The 12197-nt window shown below is 54.1% G+C and overlaps 4 protein-coding genes across 4 annotated transcripts; 3 read left to right on the forward strand and 1 right to left on the reverse strand.

Moving 5' to 3' along the window:
- Positions 1–1509: 1509 nt before the first annotated feature.
- Positions 1510–3054, forward strand: LDX57_012936 (uncharacterized protein; the record flags this gene model as incomplete). The annotated part of the gene is made up of 1 exon (XM_046094684.1): positions 1510–3054. One exon carries the CDS (start codon positions 1510–1512, stop codon positions 3052–3054), a length of 1545 nt encoding a protein of 514 aa, XP_045950663.1.
- Positions 3055–3603: 549 nt separating this feature from the next.
- On the forward strand, positions 3604–4336 carry LDX57_012937 (Mg-dependent acid phosphatase; the record flags this gene model as incomplete). The annotated part of the gene is made up of 2 exons (XM_046094685.1): positions 3604–3797; positions 3871–4336. The coding sequence occupies 2 exons, from the start codon at positions 3604–3606 to the stop codon at positions 4334–4336; spliced, it is 660 nt and encodes a 219-aa protein (XP_045950664.1).
- Positions 4337–4611: 275 nt separating this feature from the next.
- On the forward strand, positions 4612–5559 carry LDX57_012938 (transferase hexapeptide domain protein; the record flags this gene model as incomplete). The annotated part of the gene is made up of 1 exon (XM_046094686.1): positions 4612–5559. The coding sequence occupies one exon, from the start codon at positions 4612–4614 to the stop codon at positions 5557–5559; it is 948 nt and encodes a 315-aa protein (XP_045950665.1).
- A 379-nt stretch (positions 5560–5938) lies between these two features.
- Positions 5939–12084, reverse strand: MLP1 (putative filament-forming protein (Tpr/p270); the record flags this gene model as incomplete). The annotated part of the gene is made up of 2 exons (XM_046094687.1): positions 5939–11745; positions 11793–12084. The coding sequence occupies 2 exons, from the start codon at positions 12082–12084 to the stop codon at positions 5939–5941; spliced, it is 6099 nt and encodes a 2032-aa protein (XP_045950666.1).
- Between the last annotated feature and the right edge of the window lie 113 nt (positions 12085–12197).

The following is a 12197-nucleotide window of genomic DNA, read 5'->3' on the forward strand; positions in this document are numbered from 1 at the left end:
TGCATAGCACAGAATGGGTCAAAAATGATTTTTGGGACAGTCCTGTCCCAAAAGTCCCTGCTAACAACCACGCACTGCCAACCATGTTTTCCTTCGCTCACCAGACATCATGAACCAGAACTAGGGATCAGCGAGTGTAGTACAAGCTAGGCCTGAGAATAGGCAGACTCCGCTAGGCTCCATGACTGCAATCTGTAATCCATAAGGAAGAAGCCGTAGTGCATCCCTCAGAGGAGAGAGAGAGCTTGTTAAGTTCTGTTGATAGAGTCGATACCGGAGGCTCGCAGCATAACTGTAAGGTGATCTGAACTTCCCATTAATTTTCTTTTTCCTTCTGAACGCCACTCTATTTATCTCTTTCTCTGACGTTCACCTTCTCTCACCTCCATTCCTTCGTTCTTGTTCTCATCGTCCTTCGTTACGCTCTTCCCGCACCATTTCCCGAACTTCCTCCTTTGCATAGTTCGTCTGCAAAGACTGTCCAGCACGTCAGTTCACATACAAGTCTGTGCTTTCTTTTCCCTGGATCTTCCGTCCTTAGGACATCACTCGGTGGGTTGATCGTGGTCTCTGGGTCACCCTCAACCGACCACTGTAACAGATCTCTTATCGTCTTCTTTCCTTCTCTTTCAACCGCTCCCTTTCTCCTCCTTTTTGCTATCTCCATCTTGAATCTGTCTATCACAAGTAAGTCTCCTGCTTCATTCAAGATATGTCATGTACATGGAATGGAAAATTACATGCGATGTCACTCCTGCAAAGTGACGTTGTTCTAGATGGTCCATCTCGATATGTACTGACGGTCGGCCTGCTGAAATTCTTCACGCGTCCTCCTCACACAGCATGACCACCACGACTGATCCCAACCACTATCACTCTTCGCGTCCGCGTCTTGAAGGTACTAACGCGTGTTTCTCATCAGGTTGAGCATTTGTGAATTCCCACAATGGGTCGACTGAATTACTCTGCGGTATGATTGAGCTCCCCGGGATCTCTCTCATGAAGCCAACTCATGCTAATCACTCCATCATCGATTATAGAGAAGAATCTCCGGGGTCAAGGCAGCCCAGGTCATCTCCAAGGATCTTGTAAGTTTTGACTTCCTCTTCCATCAACCAGCCATAAGGTCAGGAAAGGTCTGACTGTCTGCAGAAAAAACGGATTCCCCCAGCAATAAACTCCAAGGCCGCGGGCCGAGACCCAACCCTAGAAATCGACGTTTCTAACAAGAGCATTTCCGATGAGGGGTTTGCACAGTTCATCGATGACCTGATCGAGTGCATCAAGTACCGTGATGACGACCACTTGGCAGGTCTAGCCCGGGTCGTTGAGCTCCATGTATCGGGCAACGAACTCACCGCGCAGTCCCTGGTGAAGCTAGGCCAAGTGGTGGCTCTCTCGAAGGGCGATCTGCAGGAACTCGATATCTCGACTAATAACATCGAGGTGAAGACCCCCGAGGAGAAGCAGATCTGGTCCGAGTTTCTCTCCTCCTTCAAAGACTGTTACATGCTCAAGAAGTTCGACCTGGGAGGCAATCCGCTGGGTGCTGCGGGGGTGGAGATCCTGGCCCGCGTCTATATCAAGAGCGATCTGGACTTTCTGGAGGTTGATGCCGAGGACATGATTGGAGAAGCTGCGGACGAGATTGAGGTTCTGGCAAAGAACATAACCGCCCTCAAGGTTAAATCGGATGAGAATGAGTCGCCCAAGCCGTCTGGCCAGAAGAAGTCGCCGAATAAGGGGAAGAGTGCCAAACAGAGTGGTAAGTCCCGTCGCAAAGATGAGGCTCATTCTGCTGATGCTCAACTCGTCGAAGGTGCCTCTAGCAGCAGCGCGACCTTGCCCACAGAGAAAGTCCAAGCCAAGCTCAAGCACTTCGCATGCACCAGAGGCCTTCGGTCCATTCCGTACCTCATCGTCTCTGATATCCCCATGACCTCGGGCAGTGCCGTCCACCTCGCCAGCATGCTCGAGGTGCAGCGCACCCCGGAGCAACTTCTCGAATTTCTCCCCAAGGGCAAGACGCTGACTCTCCCTGAAGAGGCGCAGGTTTGCAAGGGCATCATCTGGCAGCCTTGCTACAACCTTGCCGACTACGCATGCAATCTTCTGAGAATTTCCGAGCGTATCCACGATCTGAAGGATATACCAGACCCAGAGGAGGCCGATGACGAGGCCGACGAGGACTGTGACGATACCCTGGGTCAAAGCAGCTCCGATCAGCCCGTGACCCGGAAGATGGGCACGCTCGAGATGCGGAAGATGCAGAGCAAGAAGTACGTTGAGTTCACGCGTCTCAACAAGAGACTTCGCATGGAAGCCCTGAAGAACGAAGGCGTGAAGAGCTTCGAGATTTGGATCACCGCGTTGCGGATGATGCTCGTGTCACGGGCCCTGTTGCTGGAGGACAGAGATCGCACATCCGACACCCCGGTCGAGGATGACGAAGAAATCGACCAGCCCGTCGAGCTCGAAGATCTTGAAGAGCCAGAGCCTAAGCCCGTTCAGGAAATCATCAGCGATCCGTCCGAGGATGAACGCGTCGAGCAGCTGCGCAACCTCCCCCATCGGCCTCCCATGCCCATGACCTCTCATGGCCCTTTCTACCCGGGAACCGATGAGTTCTTCGCCAACTTCCCTGCGCTAAGCCCCGTTCCGACTATTCACGTTGAGGAGGTCGTTGCGGAGGACGAAAACGACGAAAGCGAAGCCAGCAACGAAGTGGAGAGCCCATCGACCAAAGACGCCCTCTCGTCCGCAGCCAGCCCTCCTCATCGCTCTGGAAAAGCGAACACTCGCGTTCTCGCCACCCGCGAGCCGGAAAAGTCTGGATGGCGGTACGGTCTGCCTCTGAGGCTGTGGCGCCGAATCATCGCAGACGCGGTCGGAGCGAACCAAGTGTTGGACGACGAGCAGCAGGAACAGATCTTGCGTTATGCATCGAACTGGGAGGCCGTGAGGTACGAGATGACCATCACCGGGGCGGAAGATCACCAGCAGATCTGGAAGTTCCTGGAAACTGTCCACTGCTTCACTTACAGTCGTCAGTAAGCGGAAGAGGACAAGGCACAGTGGCCATGGAGACACGTCGACAGTTTATGATTTACAAATTGAGCGACCCTCTCATCTGTTATGTGGAGATCATGATCACAGGGAAATTCGAAAATTGAAAAACCAAAAGAGAACAAAAAGTCACGATTGTTAATGAAAAGGGCATGGCAGTTAATGAAAGGGAGATGTGACAAGATTACTAGGCTTGGACGGTAAAGACCTGTTAATTGTCATGTAGCGGACTCGAGTCGAATTTAGACAGAGCCAGATCTACCCAGATAGTTGAATGAAGCCAATCTTTCGTCTCCTATACTCATCCAAGATGTTGCTGTAGTGAGAGAAGCGCCAAACCAGCGGATGTCTGCAGACACCTTAAGCAGCGTGGGGTCACGGGACCTGATCGTTCCCCACTCGAATATCATTTCCTTGACTCCGTAGTTACACTTCCCCTCGTCAACTTATCTACTTTCTACGCAGCGTCCACTTGTTCTCCTAGACTTTCGTTTCGCACAATATAGACCAGATATACATAGACCGCAAACACCCACCATGCTACGCACCAGAAGAACCAACACCGCGCCGTTAGAAGACACATCCACGGCGCCATCGACCTTCAACGACGGACTTCCGCTTCCGAAACTCATCGCTTTCGATCTCGACTACACGCTCTGGCCCTTCTGGGTGGACACGCACGTCAGCGCGCCAGTCAAGCCACGCGACAACAACTCGCGCTGTACAGATCGGTATGCACATACATCCACCGCCTCCGTTGCCCTTCTTCTAAACCTCCAAAACTAAACTCAATACCAAATCCAGCTGGAACGAATCCTTCGCCTTCTACCCCGCCGTCTCCTCAATTGTCCACGCCTGCAAAACCCACTCAATCCCACTCGCGCTCGCCTCGCGCACCCACACGCCCGATCTCGCCCGGGACATGCTCAAAGCCCTCCACATAATCCCCACGTTCACGGACAACCCCGCCGCCGCGAAGAACAAATCGATCCGCGCGCTCGATTACTTCGACTACATCCAGATCTTCCCGGCGAACAAGACGCAGCATTTCTCGCGAATCCAGCAGGCCAGCGGGGTGCGGTACGAGGAGATGTTGTTTTTCGATGACGAGGCGCGGAATCGGAATGTTGAGACGGAGCTGGGCGTGACGTTTTGCTTGGTGAGGGATGGGATGACGAGGGAGGAGGTTGATCGGGGGGTGTGGGCGTGGCGGAAGAGGAATGGGGTGAAGAGGGAGAGGAGAGAGGATGGCGATGAGGGGGAGAATTAGTTGATTCCTAGGGCAGATTCTGGAGGTGCAGTTATGTACCTGGATATTGGCGCATGGCTGGCTTGGGTGGGTTGGATTGGATCGAGATTACGACTTGTTTTGCTTAGACTTTGATACACAATGAGAGATACCCGGATGGAAGGATGGCTGGAATGATAGACATGATAAGACATTGAAAGAACTTACTGCCTGCTATAAAATATACCTAAACTAGAAAACATTAATTTAACATAAACCTAACACCTATAACTATAGATCCAACTCCGCACTCCGCCATGCTGGCTGGCCCAAGCTCCTCCGTTCAACCTTTCCGCAACCTAAACTTCCTCCAAATCTACCACCAGCAAAACAACAACAACACCACCATCAACACAACCCCTCTACCAACCAACCAACCTCCTCCCAAAAGAAACCCCTCCAAGACACACACAGGGGAGAGAGAGAAAGAAAGAAACACGAAAATGGACCCCCCGCGAAAACCAATCCCAACAACAACACACCTAAAACCACCCCCTCACCACACGCCGCGCCCAACCTCCACAACAACACCAAGCTCATCCATACCACCACGCGCCCCCGTAACCGCGCACCCCAGCTCTACAATTGCCGAATCCTCCATATTCCAAGGCACGCACCCGATCTCGATCGGCGCGGGGACAGTCATCCACCCGCGAACGCGAATCTACTCGTTCCACGGACCCGTCATCATCGAAGAACGGTGCATTATTGGCGAGAAGAGCGTTTTGGGGACGCCGCCCACCAACATCACCAGTCACAGCTCCTCGGGGACTACGGGATCAGGAATTGGGGCTAGTGAAGACAGCAGTGGTATACCGATCACACTCTCAGCAAACGTAACGCTCGGACCCGGCGTGACGGTGCACGCGGGCACGCGGCTACAAACAGGGGTATTAGTGGAAGCGCTGGCGACGATCCATCGACGGGTGACGATCGGGGCGCATTCAAAGGTGTGTGCGGGCTGCGACGTATCTGAGAACACGGTGCTGAAGGAATGGATGGTTGTTTGGGGGTCGGCGGGGACGGGGCAGCGACGGAGAGTTCGGGCGAAGGGGAAGATGAGTTCGGTGACGGCGGCGGCGCAGGGAATACAGGCTCTTGAGGCCGGGGTGATTGAGGAGGCCAGGTTGATGGTGTTGGATAAGGAGAGAGAGGCGTTGGCGAGGTTGATTGGGGCGTCGGCGAGTTCGGGGAGACGGAGGTAATTTGATGATAGGTGTGGAGGGAGGATACAGATACCAGGTCTAGGGAGGATGGTTGATATGTTCTGCATTTTGCATTATGCGTTGCGCTCGATACCCAGTGATAGATAAGATTATGATACTGCTATTTCAAAGACAGTAGATGGTTGGAATGACCAGTAGTAGAATTGAGATACTCTGAAGCCATGACAAAAGACCAAATAGAATGAACAGTATAATTGACTTGATGAGAAACAAAGGAAATGTATGTAAAGAGATTTTCCCCCGAAGATTGGTGTCTTCTCTGTGAAGACCAGATTGTTCATGAATAAAAGAAAAACGCTTCAGGCAGTCAAGCACAAGTAATGAAACATGATAAACAAATACACGGAATTTAGTTAGATCAAGATCCTCCTCTAGGATGCCCACCACCTCTCATCCTCTTTCCACCATTTGCTCCGCCGTCGTTTCCGCCATCACTGCCATCCTCGCGAGCTCGCTTGTTTCCTTGAGGCACAAATTGGCGGGCGTTGGCACTCAGATGGCCTCCTCGTCCAGCACCAGGACTGGCCTGTCCCTGTCCCTGGGGAACATTGGTCTGCACGTTTTGGTTTCCGCCTCGACCGAATCCACCGCGTCCACCCCGTCCACGGCCAATACCCGTACCACGCTGGGACTGACCATGCTGTTGCTGTTGTTGCTGACCTTGGGGCCCGAATGGGTTTTGCTGATGACCGCCACGAGCGCCTCCTCGGCCACCGCGCGCAACTGGGAGGGCACTCTGAAGGCTTCGAAGGACCGCGCCTGATCCAGCAGGAGGTTTGCTAGGCAGCGATGAAGGTTGCTGCTGTTGCTGTTGCTGCTGCCCATTTGCCACCGGAGGCGCTGTAGCCGCAGAGTTGTCGGCCTCCTCGACCTGTCCCTCTTCCTGCTCCTGCTCTCCATCTGCCTGGGCCTCGGGCTCGGCCTGGGTGGTCTGAGCAGTAGCGGCTGCTGGAACCGGCTCAGGTTGGGTTGCCGGTGCCGGTGCCGGTGCTGGTATCGAAGGAGGTTGCGGTTGGGTCTGTGACTGGGTTTGCTGAGGGGTTTGAGCTGCAGGTGTAGGCTGTGGAGGTGCCGCTGCAGGTGTAGGTTGCGCCGTTGCCGGTCCTGGGGTTGGGGGCTGTGTGGCTGGTTGCGAGGGTGGCTGCTGGGCTGGTGAAGCAGCTGGCTGGGGTTTAGGAGGAGCAGCAGGCGGTGCCTTGGCTGTCTTGGCCACTTCCCATACTTCAACCACAGGCTTTTGTGGGGTGTCGGTAGCAGCCTTCTGAACAACTTCAATCTTGGCCAAGGCAGTCCTGCAGCGAGTATCAAGCATGCTGATCTTGACCAACGTTTTCTTGTCGGACAGCTCGACTGCGGATTTGATCTTCTCCTCCATGCCTTCCTCGTGCGCTTTCTTGAGAGCTTGCCTTTCTTCGTTGAATCTCTGCTCCAGGGCGGACAAAGACTCCTGGCTGGCTTCTTGCGCTTCTTGGCTGTGCTTCTCCTGTTCTTTAGCGAGCATGGCTCGGATGTTGCTTCGGACGATAGTCTGGATGGTCTTGTTCGAAGCAACCAGGGCTCTTGCCTGGGCATCGGTAAGCTCAGGGAGTTCTCCCTCAGATTTCGAAGGAGTGGCAGGAGGCTGCTGAGACTGGGGGCCGGGCGTGTTGGGTTCTTGAGGTGCGGAGAGTTGTGCCGTTGATTGGGTGGACTTGAGGTTCTCAAGTTCTTGTCGGTGGGCAGCTCTAACTTCAGCCATCTTGCTGTTGAAAGTTTCCTTGAGCTTGTCGGCTCGTTCCTTGATTTTCGCGTCGCGCTCTGCGTCCTTGGCGGCGATGACGGCATCCTTTTCAGCAAGAGCAGCTTCCAGACGCTGGATCTTCTCCTCCAAAGCCTTAACCTTCTCGTCGTCAGCGGGCACTGCCACCTGGGTGGTCGTCACAGGGAACTGAGATGCCGGGGTAGAGTCGACGCCGGCGGCAGGGGCAGCGGGTGTTTCCTCTGTAACGGGCGCAGGAGAGGCCGGCTTCTCAGCCAGCTTAGTCTTGAGCGTGGCAAGCTCCTCCTTAGTGGTCTTCAGCTCTTCCTGCAGCACCTCCTTCTCCTGGACAACCGCGTTCAACTCCGCTTGCTTCGCATTGATACGCCCGCTGAGCTCCTTAGAGCGAGCCTTGAACTGTTCGGTAAGCTTCGCGCGCAGGTCGTGGACCCTTTCATCCCCATGGGCTTTCATCTTCTCCGCGAATCCGTCCACTTCAGTCTGCAGAGCATCGCGAGCGGCCGTAGCTTCATCCCTTGCCTTCTCCAACGACGTGAGCTGCTCCTTCAGACCTTCCATCTCAGCTGGGTCAACCCGGTCATACTTCTGCAGAATGTTCTGGGTGCGCTGTTGCCAATGGTCCCTGTCTCCTTGCAGGAGCTTCATTTCTCCGTCCTTGGTTTCCACAACATTCTCCAGTTCACTGATCTTGGTTTGCAATGGCTCGATCTGCTTCTCAAGACTCTCGACGCGTGCTGACTTCTCTGCGAGAGCAGCCTCGGTCTGCTTGACTTGGCTTCTAAGCGTGACACTGCTCTCTCGGAAAAGGTTCAGTTCATTGAGAGTCTCCATCAGCTTGTTGTGACTCAATGCACTGTGCTCGCTGTCGGCAGCGGCGCGACGCTGCTGTTCAAGCTTGAGTCGGGCCTCATCTAGCTGGGATTGGGTGTACTCGAATTGCTGGCGGAGACGTTTGCTCTCTTGCGTGGATAGGTGATATTGAACGTCGACGATCTCCTTCTCTTGCCGCAGGTATTTGATAACCTCTTGGAGGTTCTCCAAATCCGGTGCCGTTGTTTCTCCTTGTTCAGCCTCGGGAATGCTGGCACGGTCCCGCTTCAAGGCCGTAATTTGGTTCGTGATATTCTCCAGTTGAGTATGAAGCAGGTTGTTCTGGTGAAGAACCTCCTCACGACGCTTGTGCAGCTCCGACAGCTCACCCTCGTACTTCTCCTTCAGTTCATTCCAACTCTCTTCCTTCTGGGTGAGATCTTTCTGATAAGTGTCGGCCTTCGTCCGCACCTCAACAAGTTCGAGTTTCAGCTGGTTGGCCTCGGAACGAACCAGTTGCAGATTCTTGGCCGCGTCAGCATGCTTGACCAGCTCTGTTTCGTAGTTCTGCTGGGCCTGCTGGGCGATTTCTGCCTGGGCCTTCAGGTCATCTTGGTGGAACTGAGAGGAGGTAACCTGGCGTTCATTCTCGTCCTTCAGTCGGGTGATTTCGGTTTCGAGGGCAGTCTTCTGTTCTTCCAGGCGGCGAGACGCCTCTCCTTGCTCATCACGGATCTTCGACAGCTCCGTGTTTGTAGTAGAGAGCTCGGAAGAGATCTCCTCAATGCGCTTCTCAAGGTCCTGGATCTTCTTGTCCTTCTCCTCGATAAGACGATCGGTGTCCTCGCGGTATTGCTCGTTGGTATCGGTAACAGACTGCAGGCGTTCCTCGGTCGCTTGGCTGATAGCCTTGTAGTCTTCCACTTGCTCCTTGGCATGCTCGAGCTCGCCCTTAGCCAAGTCCAAGTCACGCTTCAACTCGGCAACCTGGAGGCCTAACTCCTGTTCACGGGTCAAGTCGCTGGACTGTCCATTCTCTTCGGTGGTTTCAGGCTGTTCAGCAACCGGTGCAGGAGCGCTGGGCTTGGACTGAACGACTTGAATGCGTTCTTCGGCACTCCGAAGCTCCACGGTAAGCTCATCCACTCTGGACTGCAGATGATCTCTAGTTGTTTTCGTTGCAACAAGCTCCTCCCGAACAGAGCCCAGGCTGGTAACCAGGTCGTCGATTCGCTTCTGACTTTGCTCCTGTTCGTACTCTCTCCGCAGGGTAGCTTTCCGCGATTCTTCGACTTCGTCGTTTAGCTTGCGTTTCGTCGACTGCAATTCGGTTTCGAGAGATTCAACATTATGTTCCAGGCGGCGGGTTCTTTCAGACTCGTTGTGTTCGCGCTCGTTTAGAAGGGTCTGCAGGTTTGCGTTAAGCGAATCAAGGCGGCCTCGCTCATTCCGTAGCGTCTCAGTGTCCTCTATAAGTCTCTTTTCGATGTTTTTCCAGAGACTCTTCTCGGCCTTCAGGTTCGCATTCTCCCGCTGAAGGCTCTCGACAAGACCCTTGGTCTCAACCAGATCCTCCGCAGCTTGCTGAGTCCTCAGATCCTGCCTGTTTGCGTTCTCCAAAAGCGTGGCATAACGTTTCTGGAGCTCGGCATTGTCGTTCTTGAGCATAGTAAAGTTGCTCTGGAGCAGTTCTGCGCGCTGAGTGGCGGCGCCAAGTTGGCTGCTCGAGCGACTGATCTCACTCAACAACTCACTGTTCTTACGGGAGAGATCGTGTACTTGCTGCTTCAGGGCGGAATGGTCCGTAGCAGACTCCTCACGGAAGCTGTCGAAGTGAGCTTGCACCTTGCGTAGCAAGTCGGCGTAGTCGGTAGGGTCCTTGGTTTGCTCTTCAGTTGGTGGAGCAGCGCCGAGGGGCAGTGATTGTGAGAAGGCAGACGATTCACCGATGGTTTGACGCCGGCGAGTAAGCATGCTTCGGAAAGTATCACGTTCCTTCACGTAGCTCTTCGTCTGCGCAACAAGGTTGGCAATCTCGTCGCGATACGTCTGCACACGGATTCTGAGTTCCTTCAGTTCTTCTTGTTCTTGCTGGCGCACAGCGTCCTTCTCGCGTGCCTCAACCCCCTCCATCTTGTCACCCAACTCCCTGAGCATACGTCGAAGGGTGACGTTCTGCTCCTGCAGCTCATGAAGGTCCTTGAACGTCATCAGGTTGTGACTGATGAAGCGCCCTGTTGGAGTGAGCTCCGCAGCAGACTCATCGACTTCCTTTTGAGCAATCTTCTCAAGTTCCTCCCTGTCGTAGCTACCTTCACCCTCCTTCATGATTGCCACCTCCAGCACCAGAACCTTGATCTGAGCACTCAGGTCTCGAAGCTGCTGGCGCAGAATGTCTCCTTCGCGTGACAATCCTTCCACTTGGCCTTGCCACTTCCTGGCCTCCTTCGTGGCATCGTCTCTCTCCTTTCCAGACGATTCCAAGATATTCGACATCTCAACAACTGCATCCTGCAGCCTCGTGTTCTCGGCTCGCAGCTCATCGATTTCAGGCTTGCATGCCTCGAGGTCCTGCATCATTTCGTCAACAGTGGTTCGGAGTTCTTGGCCTGTCTTCTGCTCAGCAGCAAGGAGCGTTCTCATCTTGTCGTACTCCGTGTACATCTGTGTGAGCGTAAGACTGCCCTTGCCGCGGGAGGTCCTAGGCGAGAAAGCGCCGATCGGAGTAGAGGCACGCATAGGGGTGCTAGGTCCTCCATTCAGTCCCGGGCTCATGGGGTTCCGACTACCAGCGCCTTCCGATTCAAGTTGACTAACGGAGAGCTCGAGCTCCGCGACACGGCTTTCAGCGGCTTCCTTATCACTGTGTTCCGTCTCAGCCTCCACGCGCAGTCGCGAGATCTCCTCCGCGGCATCATCCCGTGCCTTCTCCAGAGCCAGCTGACACTCCTGCACACGTTGCTTGGCAGTTTCGGCGGCATTGCCTTGTAGCTCAGCCAGGCGGTTGGCACTGTCAAGTTCGATTCTGAACGATTCAGCTGCCTGAATGGCGTCCTCCTTAAGTTGATGAATAGTAGAAAGGGACTCCTCGTAGCGTTGTTCGACATCATCAAGACGGCTCTTGAGGGCGTTCTCACTGCGTCTCAAAGAATCAATGGTGGAGATAGCCTCCTCGTTTTCGCGCTGAAGCTCCGAGATCCGCGCACTCTTTTCTTTGCGGAACTTGAGGTACTCGGCAGATTTGGTCTTCAGTTCCGTCTCAAACCACTCGTTGTTCTTCTTCGTCAGGTCCAGATCCTGCTCCAGACTCTGTTCGCGGAATCGGGCACTGGCGGAGGCGGAATTGGCGGCTTGTAGATTCTGCTCGGCAGTGGACAACTCACGTCGCAGCTCGATAGCCTTCTTGTGTTGCGTCGAAAGGTCCTCGGCCAGCTTGTCGTAAGCGGCGGATTTGGATTCCAAAAGCGAAAGGGTATCTCTGTTAGAAGCCTCGAGGGAAGCAATACGCGACTTAAGGGAGGTGACTTCGGATTCATTGGATGTGGACGACGATTTCAGAGAAGCGATTTCGGATTCCAGGTTGGAACAGGTATTTTCTGATGATGTCAGTAGACGCGCTAGGTTGAAAGCAAAGGATACCTACCAGCCTCGTGTAATTTCTTCCTCGTCTCTTCCACCTCGGCGTGGCCCTTTTCAACGGAGTTCTTCAGAACTTTGATCTTCGAATCGCTGCTACGGACGGCACCTTCGAGCTCCACCTCCAAACGAAGCTTATCCGACTTGAGCTCGTCATGGTCGCGAGCCTTCTTCGTGATAGCTTCCAAGAGCTGGTTCACCAGTTCGACCGTAGGGGCTTGGGTAAGGGTAGTTAGCGCAGACTCCGCAATGGAGTAATGCGACGCGAGGTAAGGCAATTCGATCGTAGCGGCAGCCATGTTGACTGTACACCGGCTACAGCAAGAAGCTGCCTTGCCTCACTGTTCTTGGACAACTGCACTCGACGTTCGATGAGACAGGTCTAGGTCATGGCGGGGTTGAAAGAAACAAT

This window comes from Aspergillus melleus (genome assembly GCF_016097325.1).
Source record: "Aspergillus melleus strain CBS 546.65 chromosome Unknown contig9, whole genome shotgun sequence".
Classification (NCBI taxonomy): Eukaryota; Fungi; Ascomycota; class Eurotiomycetes; order Eurotiales; family Aspergillaceae; genus Aspergillus; species Aspergillus melleus.